At 43.0% G+C, this 25406-nt stretch overlaps 2 protein-coding genes across 5 annotated transcripts in view; one reads left to right on the forward strand and one right to left on the reverse strand.

The window, feature by feature from the left end:
• Window positions 1-9320, forward strand: part of STAT6 (signal transducer and activator of transcription 6) — a 79909-nt gene extending 70589 nt beyond the window's left edge. For 2 of the 3 annotated variants that reach the window (XM_063293941.1, XM_063293942.1), the window contains exons 16-21: window positions 1002-1148; window positions 2876-2936; window positions 3550-3645; window positions 4359-4436; window positions 5333-5500; window positions 6105-9320. In XM_063293941.1, the coding sequence (XP_063150011.1) occupies window positions 1002-1148; window positions 2876-2936; window positions 3550-3645; window positions 4359-4436; window positions 5333-5500; window positions 6105-6201 (647 nt within the window). In that variant the 3' untranslated portion in view covers window positions 6202-9320. The remainder of the gene's footprint in view (window positions 1-1001; window positions 1149-2875; window positions 2937-3549; window positions 3646-4358; window positions 4437-5332; window positions 5501-6104) is intronic. The other variant, XM_063293943.1, reaches the window with a different exon arrangement.
• Window positions 9311-24600, reverse strand: NAB2 (NGFI-A binding protein 2). 2 transcript variants are annotated; one of them, XM_063293947.1, is made up of 7 exons: window positions 24410-24600; window positions 21359-22124; window positions 19385-19518; window positions 16798-16849; window positions 13850-13973; window positions 10655-10855; window positions 9311-9858 (listed from the first exon to the last, which is right to left on the reverse strand). In XM_063293947.1, exons 2-7 carry the CDS (start codon window positions 22112-22114, stop codon window positions 9758-9760), a joined length of 1368 nt encoding a protein of 455 aa, XP_063150017.1. In that variant the 5' UTR covers window positions 22115-22124; window positions 24410-24600; the 3' UTR covers window positions 9311-9757. The 2 variants fall into 2 exon arrangements, with proteins under 2 accessions (XP_063150017.1, XP_063150016.1); XM_063293946.1 differs by having other exon boundaries at window positions 13850-13976; window positions 24410-24599.
• Between the last annotated feature and the right edge of the window lie 806 nt (window positions 24601-25406).

The raw sequence follows: 25406 nt of genomic DNA on the forward strand, positions 1-25406 counted from the left end.
TGGTACCATCAATCATGCTATCCTTCTGGATTGATTGTAGGGATCTGAAGTCAGAGGCATAGTGTTGCAGTGGTTGTCCTTTCTCCACAGCCAGTTCCAATTGGTGTTGATGGGAAAGAGTTTGAGCCTGAGTCCCCTGATTTGGGTGCCATGGGACTTGACAATCTCAGCTGTCCTGTTTAAAATCTACATGAAGCCACTGGGTGTGGTATTCATTGACATGGTGCCTGGTACCATCAGTATGCTAATAACCTGCTGCCCATCTTGATCCTAAGTCAACTAAGTGATGCTGTCAAGGTCTTGTTCTAGTTCTGTTGAGATCTAAAAAGAAGGAGCAGATTTAATTTGTGTGCTGTCTTATAAATTTGTGTGCTGTCTTATAAATTTAAATCTCTCTCATAAATTAAAACTCTCATGTCTGTAACCTTTAACTGGGTGAAATGGTGTGTCATAGGGCAAAACTTTTTCAACCAAGGTATCTCAAATGGGCTAACTTACAGAATGCGTCTGAAATCTGGGACCCATGACTCCCATGGAATAGAAATTTGGCAAATTTTATAAAACATTTTATGACATAAAAATTATCATAAAACATGTTATATGACATAATACAAATGTCATAAAACATTTCCTGTGGTCAACCCCTGATGTTTGACTGGACTATACAGTTCAACATTGACTACTTTCAAGGCAGAAACCTCTCTCCCTGAATTTTTAAGAACTTTTCCAGTACATTAGAAGCGCTGCCATTTTGAAAGCAGAGGAATCTGGTAAGGAAATACCTCTGAAACGATGACCCAACAGGTCACGGGTTGTCTAGTTATCAATTATAAATAGAATTTGCAGGACTACCAGCCAAAGGCCAGACTGACTGGGAAGTCTCATAGATGCAAATCCAGCCCGTCTAGAAGTTGGGGGTGGCTGCTCATAGGCATACATTTTTTTGTGATGGGCTCACATTTTGATTTCTTCATGGGCTGTTTTCTCTTCCTTTGGCTCAGGTTCCATGCAGGTGGAGAATATCCAGCCATTCACAGCAAAGCAATTGTCCATTCGTTCACTGGCTGACTGTGTTCTGGACCTCCCTCAGCTCCATGTGCTTTATCCCAACAGGCCCAAACATGAGGCTTTCAGGAGGGACTACAACAGTGAGTGTTGGGGAGAAGGGCGGGGGAGAAAATACAGACAAAAGGATGCTCAATATTTTACAAGGCCGCCTTTCTCCGAGTGAGCTATTCCTTTCCTTTTCCCAACAGGCAGGGGCAGAATTTAACATTTGCGGGAATACATCTGTTTGAAAGTCAAGTGGAAGGAGGGAGGGTTGATGCACAGGAAGGTGGCAGAAAGAGGCCTGACAGCAGCCACAGTTTATCTAAGAGAAACAGGTGTGGCTTTCTAAAACAAGACCCAGAGGAATTCCCTTATTTAAATTATTTATTTATTTATTTATTTTAAAATTTTCTTTGTGCTTGCTTTCATCCAAAAGGAGATTTCCTGCCAACATACAGCATAATCAGAAATGCCATCTAATTAGAGCAGTACAAACTGAACAATAAGAGAGTAAAACGGCAAGTGTTTTGCCACTACCAAGAAGGCCCTCTGTTATAGAGATTGTGAATCCATTTACTGTGTATATGGACTATAGCAAAAGGGCCTTCGCTGATGAACTTCCTTTTTATACTGTGTTTTGTTTTTTTCCCTGATTTCATATTTGTTCAGATGTATGTAACTAATGGCTCAGAACCTGTTTGGAGATTCTAAAGATAGCATGATAGATAACATTCTATAGATAACATTCTATAGATATAGACTATATCTATAGAATATAGATAGCATGATAGATAACACTCTATAGAATATAGAATATAGAATATAGATAGCATGATAGATAACACTCTATAGATAACATTCTATATAGACTATATCTATATAGCATGATAGATAACATTCTATAGATATAGACTATATCTATAGAATATAGATAGCATGATAGATAACACTCTATAGATAACATTCTATAGATATAGACTATATCTATAGAATATAGATAGCATGATAGATAACACTATAGAATATAGAATATAGAATATAGATAGCATGATAGATAACACTCTATAGATAACATTCTATAGATATAGACTATATCTATAGATAGCATGATAGATAACATTCTATAGATATAGACTATATCTATAGAATATAGATAGCATGATAGATAACACTCTATAGATAACATTCTATAGATATAGACTATATCTATAGAATATAGATAGCATGATAGATAACATTCTATAGATAACATTCTAAAGATAGCATGAAAGATAACATTCTATCGTAATCACATCTATCTTGGTGCAACACGTGTCAACCTGCAAGTCATTACTATGATGATTTGCCCAATGATTCAAGTGATCTGGGGAAATGAGTGTGAACCTGAAGGTGATAGGCACCATTCAGTCTCTGAATATGCTCCATATGGAGAATTTGACTTTAGAGGCAGTAGCAATTCTGGAAATGGAGATCAAGAGGGTACTGGAAATGATGAACGTATCTTTGATGAATTACCCAATAGTAATGGAAATACCTCACTGGTTCATTTTTCTCTGTGTTCCTATGACCTTGCCTTCCAGCTGCCCCAGCCCATAAGTACAACCCAATCTGGTTACTTTCCAAATATCTTTGGACTGTGCCTTCCAGAATTCTGCAGTTGATCCGCTAGAAGACACCAGGCAGGGAGTAGCTGCTATAAAGGGAAGCAACTTCTGCTTAGAGTTTCTTCTTGTTGCAAAACCTCCTTGAAATTGCTTTCTGTATAACAAATATGAATCAGTTTGTGTGTTGATGGGCTAAAATGTGGTCATGTTTCCTCCCGCAGCAGAGACACGAAAGAATACCAGCAGTTACGTCCCAGCCAGGTTAACGATAACTGTAGACACGTGAGTGTGGGAATTCTCCGTTTTTCCTCTTCTATTAACATTCCTTGAGATTGGGTGCAAATATGTTGATCTAACCTCTCCAGTAGTAGACAGTGAATTCAAATCTACCTTAATGTAGATCTGCTGAAATGAAGGGAAGGCCTGTAAAGCACTTTGCTCAGATTGCCCTGTCTCTCATCCATGTCCCTTTTGCCCTTCACATTCTTCCATTGCTATCTTACTGGACTTCCAGTTTGGGCTACTTGTCTCTCCCTCCCTTCTTACCATAGGGAATGGAGCCCAACGTAACATCATCAAGCTGTTGAAGGAAACTAATGAATAGCATCTGGGTGGGTTTTTATTGTATGCCACCCAGAGTCACATTCATGAGATAGGTGGCTATATAAATTGGATGGATGGATGGATGGATGGATGGATGGATGGATGGACGGACGATTTTCACCTTCTCCCTCCACCAGCCTTGATTTTATCCTATTGGTACCATTTTGAACAAGGCAGGGAAGAACACTCTTTAAGATCAGATATGTCATCTTTAGATCAGGGTCTGTGAAAGTACAGAAAGTGACCTGTGGCCTAACAAATGGATGTTCACACAAGCTATGTTCAATTCCAGACCCTGTGCATTCCCTACATCAGTTCAGAAACCAGTTGACTCTCTGGGCAGTTCTAATGTGAATCTTGCAGTCCAGTCTGATTCAACCTATCTTGAGTAAGTAGTAACTTACTAGTTAGTTGCTGAGAATCTTACCAGTGTGTGAACATTGTCTATGAAGCAGTACCAAGAGGAATGTTCAGGAAGTCCCTCCACAAATTACAGTGCCTTTTACATTGCATGAATTAAAACAAGTATTCTGTGGAAGAGTGTGATATGAAATCTGGATGGTATTCAACTTACTCTAAAGGTGCCTTCACAGTGCCCTCATTTTTACCCCCCAGTCCTTCAAAAGTATCTTGAGGCCCACTTGTGATCAGTTTCACTCCTTCAGCATTGAAACATTGAAGGACAATGCTGTCAAGGCCCAAGCCTGAACTACTACTGGTCGTGGAGGATGAAAATTCTCTCCCTCTTGCACCAAAGAAGAAGGGAAGAGAATAAATTGCTATTCTCCTATCCCATCCATATTTTTAGTTTACATTGTGCACATCTACCTGGTTATATTAAAAAAAAAAAGGAAGAAAATGAAGCAGTTGCTTTGAAAAGGGCTGCAATTTCAGGAGACAGGTTGAGGCAAGATTTCTCACCAATGGAGAATGATCCACCTACAAGTTCTGTGGAGTACAACTCCACAGGAAGGCTAAAACTACTTTTATTGAGATTAGCTATAATAATATCTCATTGTTCTGAACTTTCCACCCATTTGATAGAATCTTGGGATAATTCTGACCAGTATTTGACATAGCCTTCCTCTGTGTTTGCCACAGCCCACCAGTGATGGTTCCATCATCTATAGGAACATCTGTAGCCAGCAGCACAACACATGGAAGCTCACCATTACCACTGTAAGGATCCCTGCCTGAGCAGGTCCCTTTCTGTTTTGCTTGTCTCAGAAAGAGAGGTGCGGAGCAGGGAGAACACTGACTGAGGTAGTCAGGTAGTCCTCATTTAACAACCACAATTGGGACCCTAAGTGACACAGTTGTTACGTGAAACTTCATGTGACTGTGCCAGACTTATGACATCAGTTCCACTGTGGTTGTTAAGTGAATCACCCATGGGCATCACATGTCCATGACTTGCGATTTTACTGCTGGCTTCTCCATTGACTTTGCTTGTTGGAAGCCAGCTGTGAAGCTCACAAATGGTAATCACATGACTTCAAGATGCTGCAATGGTCATAAATGTGTGCTGATTGCGAAGCACCCAAATGGTGATCATGTGACCATGGGACACTGTGACAGTCTTAAATTTGAGAACCGATCGTAAAGTTACTTTTTCAGCGCTGTCATAACTTCGCAGAGTCACCAAATGGCAGTTATTAATGAAGGACTACCTGTACTTGGATCTCACCAAGAACAGAAATACCCAATCCAGCAAAATGTAGAGAGCTGGCATGATATATAAAAATGTTTATTAAAGTATTCAATATGGAAGCAATAAAAATATTTGCCCAATATTAATATCATACATAAAACCCAAGGTTAATTTAAACATAATTGGTTAATCAAAAAAGCGCATTTATATATTGTTGTACTAACTGAATGCAAGTTGACTTCCTCATTGTGGTATTGGGCAATAAACAAATCAACAGAGAGCAAAAACCTCAGTGTCATTTTCCATCTCATTAGTCAGTTGGCTTTGGATCTTAAGTTGGTGCTTTCTGGCAATGTTAGGACTGCCTGCTCCACTTTTCAGTCTCTAGAACTGCATTGTGTCCACTCTCTGTTTCTTCTCATAGTGAATTAATGACTTGCTCGTATCCTTTGGAAGATGCTTCACCCCTTGGTCCAATGGATTCATACCCCATGTGCCAGGATGTAGAGATGCCAGACCTCTGTATGCCCAGTGAGAACACCATAACATACCCAGAGAATCTTCAGTTCCATGTGCTGGCAAACCCATTAAGGTGAGTGTAGATGCCATCTTGCAGGTGGAAAAGAGGGTAAAGGCAGAGAAATTCCTCACTGATGGGGCTTTGCAATTTTATTTTTTCCTCCTGTGGTTTTATCTCAAGGCACGTCATGGCTTCCTCCAGAGTCTCCAGAAAGTATAGTGTAGGGAACTAGCTATAAGATCAACTATTTCAAATGACCTCCTTTCGAGGGATGATGTTTCTCATAGTTGACTGACAATCTAAGCAAGCTTCAAACTAATTTAACTTTTGAGGTCCTCAGTTTCTGGTGTGTGGACAGGAGAGTGTTGCTGAGGTTAGCCATTGAGAATGAAGTAGAAATTGAATGGCAAGGACAACAGGGCAGGTGCAAAGTAGGTGTAGTTGAGAATGGTGGTTGTTGGGCTGATGCAATTGGCTTGGCTACTGATAAGAAACCAAGGAATCTAAGAAATGGAATGGCAGCAATGGGGGGAGAGGCTGGGTTCAAACCTGCAAGTCCTTGGACAGACGACAAGAAATTGGGGAGGGAGAATATAATGGCACAATCCTGCCTGTTGGTTGTAAAGTGCATCATGAGAACTTCCTCACATCCACTCACTGCCTGTTTTCTTTCCAGTGAGACTGAGACCATTTCCCCACCTTCCATTGAAGAATTTGAAAAGCTTCTGCATCCAGACCAAGACCTGTTTCACTTTTGTCAGAATCCAGTGTGACCTATTTTTATATGCTTGTCATCTCTCTCTAATGCCTTGGAGATACTTTAATGGACCTTTTATGTACTTATCCCTATCAAGCCTAGACATAAAGTGATGGCTGGTAACGCTGAGGTCTTATTGGATACAGAAAACTACTCCCTGGTCCATCTGCATATCTTACTTCATCCTGTTAGATCCTCGCAAGCTCTTCTGAATCAAGACTGGTGTCAGTTGTGGGCTTAAGTCAGCTCTGTTGGGGACTCTCCATCCACACTGTCAGCACAGCCAATAGAGCAGAGTGACTCCCACTCACTCGTCTCCTTTGCTGAGAAGTGTCGGGGGGGGGGGGGGGGACAGACATGGTCCACAAGCACCTCTGCCTGCTTTAGTGCTTACCCGTGTTACCTCCGGATCGCAAGGAAGAGTTGGTTTTTCAATTACAGTACATTAGATTGACTTTTATCAGTACCAGCAGCCAAGAGAGAAGATATTTCATCAGGAACTTCAGAAAAAAATATTTGTTCAATCCGTTTAGGCAAAATCTTTGTTGGGCTGCTCATTCTTTCATGTTTTCGTGTGGGACAGCTGGGCATGTGAAAATATTCCAATCGAATCTTCTCCATTATTTTTCATTTCTGCTTTGAAAGAGGAGACGCCATTATTCCCTCTCAGAATTTGAAGATCCACGGAGCCGATCTCTATATCAAACAGAATTGTTAGGCAGAGTGAGGTGACCTCAGGCCAAAAAAAAAAAACGAAAGCAGTGGTGGGGAGGTGTTGAGTATCACATGGCCTGTCTTGCACATTTGCCAAGCTAGCCTACTGCCTTGGTTGTGGTGGCAGACGCAATCTTCTCACCAAGTTTTTGTCAATAGGTTGTGGGGAGAGGTAGGATTCAATTTTCACCTGAACAGCTGCAACATGTTCTGGGCCAGCTTCGCAAACTTGCAGTTCCTCTAAGCTAGGTGGAGCCTCGATTCTCTACCAAATACGTATTTTTCCTGATCCAGAGTGAATTTTGGGCTGTTGAGATGTGGACTGAACACCTGAGCCATTTTTCCTGGGTGGGATAATATAAAATTCAGATTTCCCCTATATCATCAGCTGGCACAGCCCAACCTTTTCTACTAGATTTCCTGTTGTACAGGCTCTATTCTCATTTGCCAAGATCTGGTAAAAGGTGCAATTTAAAATAGCCCATAAAATAAGACTTTATTCCAAAGTAACAAAATAAATAATCTACTGTACACATTACAAAGGAAGATGCTAGTTTTCCTATGAAGACACAAAGGCTGTAGGGTAGGAAGTGGGGACTTGACCTCAGAGCAATTGAGTATTAATGTTATCTCAGCAGGAGTTCAACGTTTACCTGGACAATGTGTTTTGCAAGCCAAAGTTTATACCAGCCAATGTTGCTTTCAGACTGCTTTGAAGGAGATTAAGTTAGTATTATTCCACCTTTATCTCATACCATGGTTATGCCATAATTATGAGTAAAGGAGAATGAATGTGTTTTTCTCTGGGAAAGTACAATCCCTGAAGGGGAAACTGCTTCCTCTCCTGTCCCAGAGCCAGATGAGGGTAGAATTTCCTTCCTTCTTAAGGTCTTCTCAATTTCAGCATCTCTCCTATCCTCCATTCACTTCTTTGGTAGGAAGGGGACTATGCCATTGAGGAAGACTTGAGTTAGGAAGTGCTCTCCACTCCCCTACAAATAACAGAACAAATGAAAAAGTTAATATTCCCTTAGAGCAGCAAATTGAATTACAATTTGACCCTGTTGCACATGTGTTTTATTAAGGGCACCATATCCAACTTCTTCCACTCAAGAGGTGGTAACTCCAAAAATATCTGTTCTGATTCCCATTTAAAACCTCAGCAAACACAGCAGTTACTATACACCAAACCATTGGTGGTCAGACATGAACCTGAAACTAGTAAGGGATATTCACCCGGTAGACTTACAAATTTACATTTTCAAAATAGTGTAAATGCCCGGGCTTTTCAACCTGTACAGTTTTGCATTTGCTGATTTGCCTTGTCTGCTTCTCTTTTCTGCACATAGAGAAGCAGGGCTGCTGCTTGATCAGCCCATCTACTACTTGCTATGCCGGCAGAGGTTTCCTCTTTGCTGTTCATTCCTCTTCCTGCTTACAGTGGTAGGAAAGAAAGTATAAATAAGCTCCAAGAATATGAGTGGGAAGCCTTAGGAAAGGAGTAGGGAGCACTGCAAGAAAATGAGGTTCCACCCGGCTCCTAGCAAGCCCTACTTCGAGTCTTTTATAAATTCATACTGTTGTGGGAGAAAAGGGATGCCAGGCAAAAGGATTCTGAAAGCAATTCCCCTTTCTGCATCTATAGTTTCAGTATGTTACAAAAATTAAAGCTGCTGCTGGGATGCAGCTGGATGTGGGAGCAGTTGTCACTAGTGTGCCCATATCCTAATGGCAGAAGTTCAGTTGTTGCTTTTAATAGGGTAAATTTCTAGCCTCTCTAGAGCCATCTAGGAAGCAAAGTACCTCCAAGCATTGGCTGAGCAGCAATTAGTGCTTCTGATGATTAACCACAATATAAAGTCAACAGGCAAGAGAGGTAATGATACTTTCAGCATTGTATACAAGATAAACAGGAAGAGAAGTTTGGGGATGGGCAGAATGGGTGGCACTACAGCACAGATGCCCCAATTCTTTTGGGCTGAGGACTGTCCTTGGGTTTGGAGTGACTACTGGGGCCACATTCCAAAAAACAAGGGGGGGGCAGAAACTAAATTTAATTGAATTTACATATTTTGAATTATATTTAAGAGCAATCCGAATTAAATCAATTTTTTTGTTATACAGTTAGCATGGTAGCCTTCTGTGTGTGTGATACATTTTTCCGTTCAGTCACATCAGAATTATCATTTCTATGGCAGTTTGCAGGGTCCGTGTGCTACAAACAGTCCTGGGGATTCGGGTTCTGCACATACAGGGAGCATCTGTGACAAAGACAGAAGGGCAACGACAAATATATTTTGTGTGTTTACGTGTGTGAGTCAGTGTGGTCGAAAGTAATGGGGGTATGGGGACGATTTGGGAACGAGACAGATGTTTATGGCCAATCAGTTAAATGCCTTTCAATAAAATATGTACAGGATATTTTATGTGCTTTTTTATGGCTATGTACCCCTCAGTTTCAAGTCTCACATGGGAGGAAAGGCTGTGGGTAAGATTGACCTTCCATTAGTCCATCAGAGGGCCAGAGATTTGGTCTACCTGAGTTCATGCTATCAACTGTAGCCAGGGCACCCCTTCTTGCTGAGTTAAATTAAGATGGCAGGCTTCCTATGTGATTCGCTATCCATTGATCCATGCTCTTCTGTTTGTCAGCCAAGCATGCTCTCCATTTCAAGATGAGAACAGGGTGAAGGAGTTGGTTGTGCTAATATGACAGCTCGCCTTCTGCAAGAAAGCCCCACAGGTCTCCTGGGGGTGATGCAGAGGACAGCCCCCCTCTTCCTGGCAGAGGTCTGTCTAATGCTCAGAGCTGGCTGGAGTATTATTGCTTAGAGGCTGAGCAAGGGTGCCCCTGCTGCTCATTGCCGGCTGGTGTCTGGTTCCACCTTAATGCTGTTTCTTCTAGCCTCAGGCTGTGCTGCTGGAGGCTGGCATCTCTCAGAAAGAACTTCCCCAAACTCTAAAAAAAAGAGAGGAATTAGAAGTTAAGATTTCTTGATCCATTTCAAAGCACAGCCACAGACTGTCACTCATAACATAACCCACTCTGGCACAAGGAAGAACAGTTCTATAGGTTTTCTATTTGAGCATTGAGGGAATCCAACCTTCATTTTTTTTCTGTTGTTCTCTGATAAGGTCTCTATGGACAGACTTTTCCTTGCCAAAATCAACAAGTTAGTACTAAAACCAATTTAAAGCCTGGTGAAAAAGAGGTACCTACAGCTTTTCTAAACATTGGGATGGGGGGCAAAGACTGTTCCTGTGGGACTTGGTGCTTCTGGGCCAAATTTGCCTGGAAAGCATTAGTTTGCTTGTCCTTTTCCAACCAAGCTACTGACTCAAGAGTTGACAATCCTTAATTTGAATAATCATTAGCAAAAAGAATGAAAACATCTTCACAAACTAAGACATGTAAGTGCTTTTGAAAACTATACCTCTTGCATTTCCTTTGATAGCTTTAAAAAAAAAAGCTGCAATACAACATAACACAATACAACACAAGCTTCCCAATCTGCTCCCTGAAGAAAATTTGTAGTTTTGGCCTTTGCTGAACAGTGACCATGTTTCCCCAAAGTGGTACAACAGATCCTCAAATAGATGGAGACTGTAGCTCTCCTCATTCTAAATTGCATCCCTCATTCCCACCAGATAATGTTCCTGTGTCAGTGTTGATGGACAGCCTTTCTCTTGCCATCCCAACCCTGCACTGCCCATCGAATTCCAAATGAAGCATGAAGAGGGAAGCAGTCACTTACCAGGCATCTGGGGTTTTCCTGGCAAACATGGGCTGAGCCGTCCCACTCGCTCATGGGACACCAGCCGGGCCAGTCGCAGCCCTTCGTCCATCAGTGTCTGCTGCAGGATATGACGGCTCCATAGCCCATGCGGCGGGAGGCTCAGCAGTGCATCAGAAGCGGTGTTGGGGGGTGGCGTAAGCCGGGGACAGGATCCAGTAGCTGTGGAGAAAGAGAATCAGGAGGGGAAGGAAATGCCTTTAAGTAAAATAGATTAAATCAGTAGCATACTGCTCTCAAATAACCTGTCCTGAGCTTCAGATAGCTAGAATAGGCCCAAGAGTAACAGGGAAAAGCTGATTTCCAATGCTCTGTTCCACTCTGGAGTGATTGGAAAAAAATGTTGAGTTGTACTTAAAGGCGGGAAAAAGCAGAAAGGCAGACTGAGATTCCACAAGGATCCCCCTCCCCCCGTGTGTGCTACCACCTCACTTCTCCAGAGGAAATGCAACACCTTTTCCTAGATGGTCTGTTAGGGAGGGAAAGGATGGCTCTGCAAAAACTAGAGGAGGTGAAACTTACAGAATATGGGTTTTCCATAAAGGTTTATCAACCTTACATAGAGAAGTGAAAATGTATTACACATACCACTCTATGTTTTATTTTGCTATTTCTTGGTTGTAACTGGTTGGACCATAATGGTCTTCATCCTAACAAACCCTAGCAGGGCTTCAGCAAGTATCAGACTTAATGTAAATTAGCACAGCTTTACATTTTCATAGTGTTTTATAAATTCTAGTTTTATTTATGGCCTTTTAGAGTTATCTGTCCTAGTTATTTATGGGATCTAGATTATTCATTGTAAAATTAATTGTAATTTTATAGGATTATTTTGTGTTTTAATACCTCTACTCTGTAATTTTACCTTAATTATTTTATCTTTAGCCCAAAGGCACCTTACGAACTGTTGATGTCAAATCTGCCAAGGAAAATAAGCGTACTTCCAAGTAGTAGGACGTGCTGAGGCAGGTTGAGAAAGCCTCTTCCTCAGCTCACCAATGCATTCCCTACCTGCCCCCAAGAAGGTTTGGGATATACCAGTCTCTCAGGAGATCAATAATCTTGTTAGAACAATTACAGTAATATCACTTTTTATTTTTCCATTGACTTCCATGGAGTGTTTAAGAGAGCAGGAGGAAGCCGAATTGGATGCGCAAATAGCACAACTCTGTAGTTGTGTTTCTTGTGGGAGATACTGACAAGTCTGGTTTTTTCTCTTTATACTGGCCAGTAGGGTATATGTGGGGTACAGGATGACACTGGTTGGAGTGTCTGGAGACCCCTCTCCCCACTTTATGAACAGCAAATGTTGGCTGTCTTTTTTCACCAATAGATGATCCTGGATTGTAGGGCAGAGGAAGCCAGGGGATCTGCCATAATTATCCTGAAACAGTTCCAAATTACATCTTTTAGGCCAGCGGTTCCGAACGTTCTTGGCACCAGGGACCGGTTTCATGGAAGACAATTTTTCCACGGATGGGGGTGGTGGTGGTTGTGGGATGATTCAAGCGCTTCCTCTTTTTCCCAACCTTTTATTCTTTTTTCTTCACGCCATTTGGAGATAGCAGCCAATGGGCTTACTTCCTCTGACAGGAGGCATTGCTCAGGCGGTGATGTGAGCAATGGGGAGCGGCTGTAAACACTCAGGCTGTAAATTCGCTAGCTCGCCCACCGCTCACCTCCTGCTGTGCAGCCTGGTTCCTGACAGGCCACGGACCGGTACCGGTCCGCGGCCTGGGGGTTGGGAACTCCTGTTTTAGGCCACAACGCTGCCCTGCCACGTTGTCAGACCACTGTGGCTACAGTGCAATTTGTGTCAACTTATTTTTCTGCTGACTCAAGGATGGGAGGAATGCATGTTAACAGCTGTGAGGAAGAGACCACTGCCTTCACGTTTTCTGGCCCCTGAAGCCATGGTTTGCTCAACCAATGGACAGATGGATTCAAACATGCTAGTCCATAAACCTATTGCCAACATTCACACAATATATCAAACTATAAGATAACATACTTCATTTTGATTCAGATCTATAAAACTCACCAGAAAATCTCCGAGCATGGGAGTTGCAAGGCATGGTCAAACCATCAGTGTCTTGAACCTTGTAATCTGTTTTGTTTGGGAGTTGCCTTCAGGATCTATTATTAGTCAAGATGGCTGGCACATGAACCAGAAGTTTTGTGCATGGCACCATATGTAATCTACCTATGAGCTGGACATGCCCATCATTAGAATATTTGGAAATGAGGCCAAAATTCTGAATGAGCAGGAAGCCAAAACTGAGAAGTGTATGGATACACATAACATAATACTGTATACATTTCTGAAAATCCTAGAGGAGGGAGAATATGGGCATGTCACTATAATATATGTTTAAGCTAGTTTTAAAACTACCTTAACTGGTGCAGATTTCTCACTAAATCCCTAGGATTACTAGATTTTTGTTTAACTGAGGAGAATTCTGAGCCATTGATCTGCAGTCTTCCCTGTAACTGCTAAGCTAGTTTAGTTAAGGCAAATATACCTAAGGAGTAGAATTTGATACTGAAATTAAAAACAAATATACTTGTATTACTTGAAAGAGGTGAGTGTATGGGTGCGTGGACAGGTTGCAAGAGAAAGGAAGCTTGTTTGGGTATACCCATTATGTTAAACTATCATGTGGTTTGTTTGGTTTTGGTTTCCGGAATGTGTAAACCCAGGTATTCTGATTTGTAGACTATGATTCATGGCTCAGCATGCTGTACAAACCCAGCCACTAATGTTTCTTCAACAAAGAAAATGAAATAGTACTTTAGCTTATGTCAAGGTCAGACAGCAAGCAAGACGGGCGGGGGGGGGGGCTGACATAGTAAAATGCACAAATTGCATCTGTTATTCAACCAATTTGAAATTAGGGTTAAAGCAATGCACATGGGATAAAATGTGATTCCAAACTGCACACAAGGCTGAACATTTTTCTTGCTCTTGCAAAGAGTGTGCAAATTAGTGCATCAGTCACTCACTATTCCAGAGACGAGATGGGTTCTATGAACAGGAATGACATCACTTTGTGTGAACCCTAACAAGAAACAAACCCTCTTCCATAGCTTTTGCTTCACAGTCTAATTCCCTAGTTGCTGCCAATGGAAGGCTTCCTCAGAGCCCAGAGCACTCACCTTGCGGATGTCCGTCTAAGCTTTCCCCAGACAAGCTGGCTGTGTCTTCCTCTACACTGGATCGGTATGGAGGAAGGAAGGGTTCGCAGACCAAGGGAAGCTCAGGGCGGCTGTGCTCTGCAACCTGCTTGGGGAATTGCCAGGAAAGATAAAAGGGAAGCTGGCTGGCTGCCATTTTCACCTTCTCCACTAGAGCTGTGAACTTCAAAATTGAAAAGTGCTTATCTATCCATCCATCCAAGCACTAAATATGGCATTAAATACTGCATTAACTTGCACAAAGTATAATCTTGGAACAAACTTAAATGTATGGCAAATATTATACTTGCATAATTTTAAATCTTGAATTATCAGCCAGTTGGCTTGCCTGGAATCATGTTGTATTATGGATTACCATGACATTTCCTCCCACACTTACTTGTACTAGTATTAAATTACATTTCATCCTTCTAGTTACGAATAATACTAGAAGGGTGGGGTGCAAATTTGATAAAAATAACATGGAGACTTCCTTTTTTGAGCTCAGAACTTCAAAAAAGAGTTTTGGCCAGAGTTCAGCACACAAGGAAATGGATAGCCTTCATATCTCTAGCCTGTTCCCTTCTAATCTGCCTACTCCCCATCAGGACTGCTATGTAATTTTTAAATATCTCCATTAAATAGGACCCTTGATCTCCTGGAGTGGCAAGAGGTACATCCTATTTCCCAAGCCCTATAATCTGCTTTCCCCTTCTGCAACTTGCTACGGAGTATGCTTGTGCATTTCAGAGATCAGGCAGAAATTGGCAGACATTATGCCTGTCTCGTTCAGTAGGACAATGAAGAAATGGCACTGAAGTTTTCTATTGTGCACCTGTTAACTAGCATTCACGTTGTGTGTCCACTAAGGCAACACTGTCCTTGCACACACTCAATCCATGGCTGAAGACAGAGCTGGTTGGGAATGGGGCGGGGCGGGGGCAATTTTAGATTACTGAACTTTCATGGATCAATGTAACTATGATCACACAGGGTAAATATGTATCAGCCGTACATTCAGAAATGCACAAGCATATACACGAATATATCCCAAAGATGTGCACAGCTGGCACAGTGTATATACAGGTATATCTCTGCTGCCTGATTCTTGAAATTAAAGTTGCCAACTAGTAACCCCAGAGAATTCTCCTACGGTAGTTCCTCAAGCACCCATAGGCCAAAGGAGGATGCTGTCACATTTGTAAAGCACACAAAGCTAGGCTGTCAAGAAATCTAGCGTGCCGTCTGGACTCACACCTTCTTTGTCCAAGATTAAATTTGTTAGCCCAGGCTAATGTTAAATTTACTAACATTAGCCTAGGCTTATGTGGACTCAGAAGGGAAGGTAATTTGAAATTAATCCTCATCTCTGGCCTCTGGATAGAGAGATGAAAGACAAGGGCAATTGTAAAATTGAGTTGTTCTGGCTCTAGCATCTTAAAAATCTTCCCCTTTTGGCCAGCCCATGGACATACCATGAGTGTGAGAACTGGGGACACAAACAAAAATGTATGGTCAGCTAATCAGCCAAAATGGGTGCCCCCTCGCCCCACAAGCAAACCAGAATTGTCCTCATCTGCTAGGTCAGCTGAAGTCAGGCCAACAGGTTAGTGCCAAACTAGCCTTAGCATGCAGCATGAAAATACCAGCAGCTTTTCTTATGCTATCATTCCTCCCTTCCTACTGCTCCTCTGCTGCTCCTGTTTGATGGAACAAGCAGCATTCTCATTTTGCATCGTTTGTCACCCAGAAGCACAGGAAGCTAGGGTGGGCAACAGAGAGGAGCTGCATTCTCCTTTCCCAATCTGGATCTCTTTAAAGGGCTGAAAGATTACAACTGGGAAAACCCAGAGAAACCTCTGCTTCACTGAAAAAAGATCTAAACAGAGAGTGATTCGGGCACCACATCAATGAACATGCAAATGTTGGGATATAAAAACACCTACACCATATCTACCCAAAAGCAGTGAGCACCACACATCTTCAGAACATGGCTCTCAGATAAGCCTAGTTTGTTCACCAATATCAAAAAAGGCAAGAGGACAGTCACAGCAGCATGACCAAAGCCCGCAACATCGATGCATGTGCAAAAGGGGCAGGGCTTTAAGCGCATGCTATGGCTGCCACCCTGCCTTGGGGGCCCCTGCAAACATAGGCGAGCAAATGAGTTTCAACAAAAGTCATGGTGCAAAATGAACCAAGGTTGAAAGGCTAATGCTCTGGGCAAAACAAGACATGAGCAAATGGCTTTTAATACACACTTATATGCAGACGTGCTTGCCACTGGCTTTAATAAAGGTTACCCCCACCCTTGGATGGGTAAAGGCAGAAGCAAATGGGATGATATGCAGAAAACACAACCAAAACCTCTGTTGCTCTGTAGGGATCTTGAAGGGAACATACTGTATGCATTTATTATCCCATAATGTCTATTTAATATGTGGTTTCCCATCCAGCTCGGTGTTCAAGCCTACATCTGTTTAGCTCCCATAATGCTACAGGGTCTTATCACATCATTGTCTGGGCAATCACAACAGAGAACAGAATAATCTTTGCATGTTGACCTGCATGGGGGAAAATCGTCTGAACAGCGTAATAGGGAGCCCTCATTAGATTGGTGAGCTTCTGGAGAAGAGCACACAGGTTATATTATGCCTACCCATTTCTACAGATGAAAGGCATGGACAGACATAGCTTCCTGAAGCTATTGGACTACAAGTCCCATCATCCCCGACATGGTAAGTGGTAAAGAATACTCGAACCTGTAGTTCATCGACATCTGGAAAGCCACTAGTTCTCCATCCCTGACATATACTAACATGTACAGCTTCCTCATCGTAATTTTTACGCTATTTTCTTTGATAAATCAAAGCATTTATTTATCTTTTTTTCTCTTGAGTGTACACATACAGCTTATCTTTTCCACTTACCTCCTGCTTGAGGCGCTTAGCTCGTCCGCCACAGTTTTCATCTGGACGGAGTCTGAGGACAAAAGTCATAAAGGAGTCAGCACGCCCAACTGAATATTTTACCTAGGAAATCACCCCTAGCCTAGTCACAGAAGAATTATTCATGCAATAGTCCACATTTCCTGGATTACTGTATACTGGTCCAGGACATGTGCCTGTGCCAAGCTAGCATTTACAGAAATTTGCAGCCTGGGTATATGCTGGAATGTAATTTAATGGTCTGGTATAAAGATATAAAGCATTCATGACATCACAGAGGCTATCTATCTTCTGCTAGGGTTGCATTAAATAAGGCTTGATACCAGCTAAGTTTAATATCTTAAACCAATTTCCCCAACCACAGATTGCTAAACAGAACATAATGAACCGACCTACATATAATGCTTAGCAATAATGGCTAGGTCTGTTACACTAAGCTACATTTTTGTTCATCATGGTCTGTTTGATTAGGCTTAACTGGATAGGTCCACTCATCAAGCTGAACCATAACACATGGTTCACAAGTTGTAATGGCTGAATATACACATTAAAGAATATCAAAAACAAATAAACCACATTACTGTTTATCATGATGTGTAAAACAGGGCTTGTTTTAAACATAAGAAACTATGGTCTCATATGATGAGAATGTGTTTTAGTCAGTCTTGGGCTCAAGTTCTCCACCTTCTGCCCCAACATTCATATTTATGAGAAAATCCAATCTTTCTCTACAGAACTAATTGAAGTGTTACATGGTTGCTGAAATCAGGATACTGTGATTTATTCCAATCATATTACTCAAAACAGTGTCAAAGAACAATTTCATATCCTGATTTGATAAGTGATCACAGTTGGCACTGATCCTAGTTCCCAATTTTCAGCTGTAAAAGGGAACAGTGATTAGCTGGAAAGTCAAAGCAGAAACATTTTAATTCACTTTTTAAAACATTAGAATAAAAATGCATCACAGGAATTATACAGTGGATCATAATAACCATGTACAAATTCCAGGCCCCAAATTTCAGCTCTAACAGGACATGGTGGTTTCAGAAGTGAAAACAGCCCTCTTCTTCACACGCATGATGCTGGGGATAAAAACATGAAAACCCAAGGCTCGTGCAGGATTATTCCTATAATGCTTAATTATGGTTTCCTGTCTTCCTTAAACCAATTACAAAGATGAAAAAAGTAGCGAATTCATAATACAAGGACTGTTTTCTGAATGCCTGAAATACTTTTGGGATAAATGAATACAGGAAATTAGCATCAGTGGGGAGATAATTAAGATAGGTGGGTAAGACTTAGTTTAGCTCCAGTTTAGCAGAGATCAGTTTGTACCAACGTTCAGCAAGCTTCACATCTGGCACGTATTTTTGACAGCATGCTCAATAATAGAGGAATCAAGGCCAGATGGAATACACGCAAAATGCTTTTTTGTCTGTCTGTTTCTTTGGAGCCCTGTTCCCACAACACAATTAACTAGGTCAATAAGGAGGGTTTAGAATGCTGTGAGAATAACAAAAGTGGATCAAATGAACTATTCATCTATTCATCACACACACACACGTTGGATTTAGACCTAAACAGATTCTGTCCTGTATAGAGTTAAATGGACTCTACCCAGGCAGCTGTGTTGTGAGAATTACTGATTATGCTGTTAACCATTGTTGCTGAGATCAAGATGAAATTCTAGGGGCCTAATGAAAACAGGACCTCTCTAGGCATCCCCTCTCCATGCTTTGTTGTTGGTTGGTTGGTTGGTTGGTTCACCATGCACGCTGCACTCACACAAGGAGGTGAAAAATTAGAAGAAATGGGAGGTGGATAAGTTTCCTCCACTCCTGTTTGTAGTGTCAGTGATACAATTATGCCATTTTTTTTTTCTTTTTCTTCAGGAAGGAAGGAAAAGGGAAATGGGGTAGGAAGTGACAGCATTTCCATCTCCTTTGCAATAGTGGGAGAACTGCACCAACCCAAGCTCTGCCACTGCCAACTGTGTGCTGCCAGCACGTGACGATGAACCTAAGAGTGGAAGAGGAGATTACTGGATTTGTGTTAGGGGAACAGGGGTAGTTGCTGCGTTCACACAAAATACTTAATCAAGTAGGGTAAAGACCTGAAAGATACATTCACACACTATGTAAAACTTAGTGTTAACCTTACAGTTTTCTTCCCTGGCTTAACATGCTGGTTGAACCCAGCCTGTTCAGAACATTTATGGTATTGGGCAAACCGAGAAAATGGTTAATTCAGTAACTAGGTTAAACATGTTGTGTGAATGCAGTCAGTAACTGGAGATAATCCTCACCTATCATAAATTAAGAAGCAGTCTTTCAGATCAGAAGGTCCTATGTTAAAATACTTCTGAATCTTGGCCCCTTTTGAAGAAATTAGGTTTCTTCGAACAATCTGAAAGGGACAGTTGATGAAGATATGACTAGAAGCAATAGCAATTTATTTTGCCTACTGAGAATCTTCCCAGCAAGTTCACAACAAGCACTCAAGAGATTACAGCCTTGTTTGAGAACCCCGCCCCACCATAACAAAACCACAAAGATCCGAATCCTACCTAGAACTTTTAAGCGAAGATAGGTAGCTGCTCTCCCGAGCCACCTGACGTGACAGCGAGAACAATTCCACACGACGCAATAGCAGTGAATTGTCCCGCAGACAGAACTGGGCAGCAGCCTCATTAATTGTGAGCTGGGAGAAAAGAGTGAACAGAATGAATCTCTGAGAAAGCAGAGGACCTCAAAGGACATTAGTCCCCAAGCATCTAAAGCTGTGATTCTCAGAGTTTCTGAAAGCATGGACCAGTAAATAAACTTTCACAAAATGCAGGGGCCATCCAGTTAAACAAATACCCCCTTCCTATATATGAGTTTCAGCTTCTTGGTCAATAAGATAATGACTTTAACTTCATTCGAGAATGATCACCATCTTTAAAGTGGTTTTAAAACTAAATTTATATCAAAAAGTAATTAAAAATTAAGCATTTATTTACTACTTGGATTATCCCATGTCTTGATACCTCTTAACACAAACTACTCAACAACGTTCCTCAATAGAAATCTCTGAGAACGAAGACCAAGAACTGATCACCAGCCCAGTGAAATCTCACTTTTAGCTATCTTATTTTCTACTACATTGATGATGGCATATATTACCCTATATATTGATTTTAGATCATACATTATTTTCAGTATTAATGTTAATCATAAGTTTTGATAGTTCTTTGCACATTTTAGTCCCATGAGGATTTATAGTTGTATACTATACATTTAATATTTTAGTTATCCTAAAAGTTTGTGTGTACAGACTGCTGCAATGGGAAGAATCATAATCCCCTAGTTTTAAACATTATTTTATGCTAGTCTTGGACTGAAAAAAATATATACTTGAATTTGAATGCTTCCTATTTGCTTTTCTGTTTGGGTTGCCTGTACGAGATGACGGCTCCATTCATCATATCGCACATGGATTCACAGTAACTGCATTTGAGGCCTGTTCATTATCAGCAGTTTTCTGAATGTTAGTATTCACATTCCTACTTGTATCATCACTTACAGACTACATGGACCATTTTTCAACCAATGATCTACTTTCATGAACCAGCTAACTGGCACTGAACCCAGAGAAGCTGAGGCAGCAAGCAGGTTCTGGCCTGGCCAGTGACCGTGAGAAGGTGAGTCTCCACAGACCATGGATGGCTTGGAGACTACAATTTGAGAATTACGTTTAAAGTAATAGCATAGCCTTTTAGGTGTTTGGGAAATTCTGGCATGGAAATAAAAAAAGGAAAGAAAGAAAATGCTATAAAGTGCACTGTTAGCTCAGCTTTGTCACATTGGTTGGAACAGTTCAACAATGATTTAGAACAGGAGTTCTGATCTAGGATAAGGCAGAGGAGGCCACGTCCACTAAAGTAACTCTCAGTGAATCAGTGGATATTCCGGTTAGTGAGTGGAACACTGGAGGACTGGAAGGACTCGTACTTTGCAGTTAGTCTCTAAGGCCCTACTCCTTGGTTCTTCAGCCAGAACTACTGAGGTTGCTGGTCCCACCACTGTGGAACTCTTTTTCCACAGAAGCTTTTAGATATTAAGATTAATTCTGCATCATTAAAAAAAAATTCTACTGCCTTCATTTTATAGGGTAGCACAGAGAACTGCACCAGTAAAGCCTCCTTTGAGTTAAGCTCAGTACTCAGGGATTACTTGGGACACATCCATGCAGTTTTCTTCATGCCATATGAGGATGAGTTGCCTTTTTTCAAGATGTTTTTTAGCTTCTGAAGTCTAGCCTACGCCCCCAGTATATCCTGTGGTCCCCCATCCAAGCAGTAAACAGGTCTGCCCTTGCTTAGCTTCTCATCCCAGATAAGGTCAGCCAAATGCTGCCACCTGCCAAGACTGTACAGTTTTTTTACTACTACTACTATTATTAGATATTCTTCAGTCTGCTGAACTTATTGAACACTTTAACTAAGTAAATGACATTCCTGAGTTTATTTAGATTGACCTGCATACCTCCCCCCGCTCACCTCGTGAAGGGTGAGCTGCTTGCCCTCGCATCGCCGAGTTTCACCCCGCCCATAGATGGCACTGTGACGCCGGATTTCTTCTTCTTTCCGAGGGTCTCCATTGTCCATCTGGAAGATATGCCCCACCGTTTTGGCCAGCTTCTTATTCAGCTTCAGGAGGGTCTTCAGCTCCATATCTCCACTGCGAGGGCAGCTGCGCAGCAGCCGATCCACCCCCTCGGACACTGCGTGGGCCAGCTCTGGATCGAGATGCTCAGTGGATGAGGGGGGCTCGCTGGGTGAGGTTGCCCCCCCTTCTTCTTCAGACTCGGGGTTGCCCCACTGCATGGCTGGCAAGGGGGACAGCTTCCCTTGTGGCTCGGAGGGGCTCTTGGCAGGGGAAGTGGCACTGGTTTTGCCAGGGATCTCTCCTGGACTGGTGTGCCCGTTGGTGAGTGATTTGCGGCCCCCAGACTCAGAGATCTTGAAGAGCGGTATGCTGCTTACAGGTATGGAGGGCACTGGCTGATTAAAGAGACCGGGATTGGTTGCCCACTCCCGCAGAGCCTTCTGGAGGCGCCGGACATGGAGTGGCTTGGTCGCCATGCCAACCAGAGCCATGATCTCCAGGAACTCCTCCTCACCTGCCTCACACAGTTGCTGCACATCATCACCACCCTGCTGGATGAAGGTCTCATAGTAGGAGAGGAGGTTGGCTCGCTGGAGGACGCGGTAGAGCTGGAGCTCGCCCAGGGTGCGGGGCAGCAACAGTGCCATTGCCAGTTGCCTGCAGGGATGACAGAGTGAGACCATGAAGGAAGACGTGGTGGCTGAGATGCAAAGACGGCAGAGCCCCTCTCCAGCCTCCACAGTCCAGGCAGGAGAAGAAAGAAGACACGCTACAGGGGAGGGAAAATGCAGAGTACTTCTTGTGCACTACGTTTGCAAGTTTAAGTCAGCACGTGCTATCAGAGTCACATATTAAGGGGCTCTTCTTTTTCTTGCATATTGTCCATGTCCCCATTCACATAGGAACAACGGCTTGATGGGCGTAAGCAGGTGATCTGCACTGAAGTTTTCCTTCCAGCTACAGTCTTTCTTTGGGTGAACCAGTCCCAAATCTGGCTGAAGGGGTCTGATCCAGACCTGGAGTCTTCTGAGGCTCTACTACAATAAACAGGCATGGTCTTCTATGCGGTCTCCTAAGTGTATTGTACCTCATATATTCCCTGCTCTGTAACGTCTTACATCACTGCCATCTTCCTAGGGCAAATAAGAGCCCAAGCCTTCTCCTCTCTCTCTCCTCCATGCTAACAGCACTACCCTCCCCTTGCTTTCCTGGAATAAAGTCCCACTGTGCTCAATGGGGCGTATTTCTTATTGTGTGCATTTTCAGACTGCCGCTGAAACTTCAATTGCTCTTTAGGATCCTGCTTTTTTTTTCTGCTAACAGGAGAATTTGATCTTGCACTAGAGTTCACTGGGGATACACATTGTCCACCCATCACACACTGCAACCCCAAGCACTAATGCATTAGCCTTGCCATCAAAAGAAAGCTCTTGTGCCCCATTTCTGATCTTTTCCTCTGCACTATGAGGGATTTCTCTTTACTAGATCTCCTCAAGTACAGTAAACCACCCTAACTTACAATTACAGCATTCCATGCAAGTCTTTGTCTTTACACTACCAGTCTGAACCCAATGTGACATTTTCAGCTGCATAATGCACATACATGCAGACACAAAATCTAGATTTTCTGTACAAACCAGAAACACTCCACACACTCCTCTTGCTGGGCCTAGTAACCAACATGCACACACGTATCAGACTCCTCCAAACACCCACTGCTTGTTCCTTCTTTATCCACCCTTGTGCATGCTGTGTCTTCTCTTGCAAGGCCATTAAAGCAGCGAAGCAATGGGCTGGGGTGGAGTTGGCACTCCATGGATACCAACAGAGCTGCCATTATTTTCTTTTCCTGGAAGAGGCTAGAGATAAACAGTGGGCTGAAGAAATTTTGACAGTACAAGTGGGAGATATGTGAGTGTGGAGGGGAGGGAGGCTAATGGAGAACGCAACTGATGGTTGTTGGACTGGGATGGGAACAGACACTAACAAGATCAAACTTCACTATCCTCGTATAGTTCTTGCCAGCCTTCTCTGGTGATGCCAACAGGGGAGGCATTAAAAATAATTATCCAAGGGCCCCAAACACAGTACTGGCTGGTTTACCATCTTTTCAAGTCACACATGTTACCACTTAAAACACAGGACAGAGATTATAAAATAAGTCAAAATTCTAAGATTACTAACTGGAATACAGATTCTCTCATCCCAATATCTGATTTTTCTGGATAAAGCATTAAGGACCAAGATGTTTATGAGGATGCACATAATCTTAACATCCATCCATCTTAACATTATTTCAAACCCTGTCAGAAAGCTCAGGGATGAGGTTGCCTTTTATCCTGGCTCTTTTTTCAAATGTTAACCTAGCTGAGGAAATTAAACTCTTCCGTGCTGCTTACTCATTCTCAGATACCACTGCTGGTATGATTTTCTGTGTGCACAATGGTACCCCCACAAAATGCCCTCCCACTTCCTTTCAGTTTTAATATTATACAAAGTGGTGTCAACTTCAGATCCTGGCAACATTCAACTCTCTGGAATACAGACTGAAATATATAGAGAGATGGGACTCTTTCTGTGCAGAATTCACGGGCCCATCAGGCTCAGTGCCTCCAGAATAGGCAGCAAACAAGGCTGCCCAGGTGGGAGGCGTGGCTTCCAAAAAGCAAGCTTGAGCCCCGACATCTTTGTGAATATGCAGGCATTTTCACCAGGGGCATCCTTTGCAGCTTCTAAAGAAGCAATTCATTGAAGAGAGGCGAGGCGAGGCGACGGGGAGAAGAGGTTGGCAGCCGATTCCTCCTTTGCAGTTCTTGTCTGCCTCGCTTCCCCCCATAACTTGTTTCCAGTCGCTCCCTTCCTCACCCCACCTCTTTTACTCATCCGCGGCGCCTCCCCCACTCCGCTCTCTTTCCCTCACTCGCTCCCTGTGGCAATCTTACCGCGCCGCTGGATTTCTTCAAAGCCCGGTCGGCGTGCCCGTCAAGCATGGACCCAAGGCCTCCGAAGCTTCGCTGATGGCCGCACCTTTTTCTGGCTCTCTACGGAAAGGCGGAACCAGAAGGCGCAGAGCTCCCAATACAGTCCCCCTGTCCGGCTTCGATGGTCCTCTGCGTCCCTCCGTCGGAGCTTCTCTGTCCGCCCTCCTCCTCCTCCTCCTCCTCCTCCTCTCCCTCTGCGCGCCTCGGCGCTGAGCCTTTGGCACGGAATTGCCTCCCACGCCGCCGGATTTACAATGGAACGGCGGCGGCAGCGGCTCTGAGCTGCTGCCGCGCGTGGGAGGTTTCGGGGGCGGCAGGCAGGTTCTGCCTCGGACCAGAAAAACTGCCACAGCAGCATGGAACAGCCTTCGCCGCCGAAAGCACCGGGGGGGAGGGGGAGAAGTACAGTACTTACCGCCCTCTTCCCTCCTCGCAGCCTCCAAGACGCGAAGGTACGGAAGAGTAGGGTTCCTATTACCACCCCACTTTACTGCCCCAACTTCTTCCGCGGGCGTTTGGTGCGCCTTAGAAGATTAAATTGTTCCAGGGACGGACATTAGCACGTAGCTTTTCTTTGCTACGCTTTGCAAACCTGCGCTTTGGTTTCTGTGGTACGCCCCGTCTCGGTGAAACGTGCGGAACTTTCGTATACTTTAAAAAAGCGTTATTTCCTTCTGAAGTGTATGCCTGTCGCCCTTCTCCCGCCTCAGTAGGTTCAGAATGTGTGCACGGTAACGCTTGCGTGAGCGTGCTTGCACGTGTGTATGCTATTGTAAGCGACCTGTCGATTCGCTCACTTGCACATGGAAATGTTCGGGTGCAGTTTTGTGCACTTACATGGGTGCTGCTTACACTGTGCGGAATAAAGTTCCGGGATTAGGGGAAGTTGCTGAGAAAATAATACATCCATTCACTGGAACCATGAGGAGTTTCAAATACTATGAAGCCCAAATCAAGA

This window comes from Candoia aspera, chromosome 2 (assembly GCF_035149785.1).
Source record: "Candoia aspera isolate rCanAsp1 chromosome 2, rCanAsp1.hap2, whole genome shotgun sequence".
Classification (NCBI taxonomy): domain Eukaryota; kingdom Metazoa; phylum Chordata; class Lepidosauria; order Squamata; family Boidae; genus Candoia; species Candoia aspera.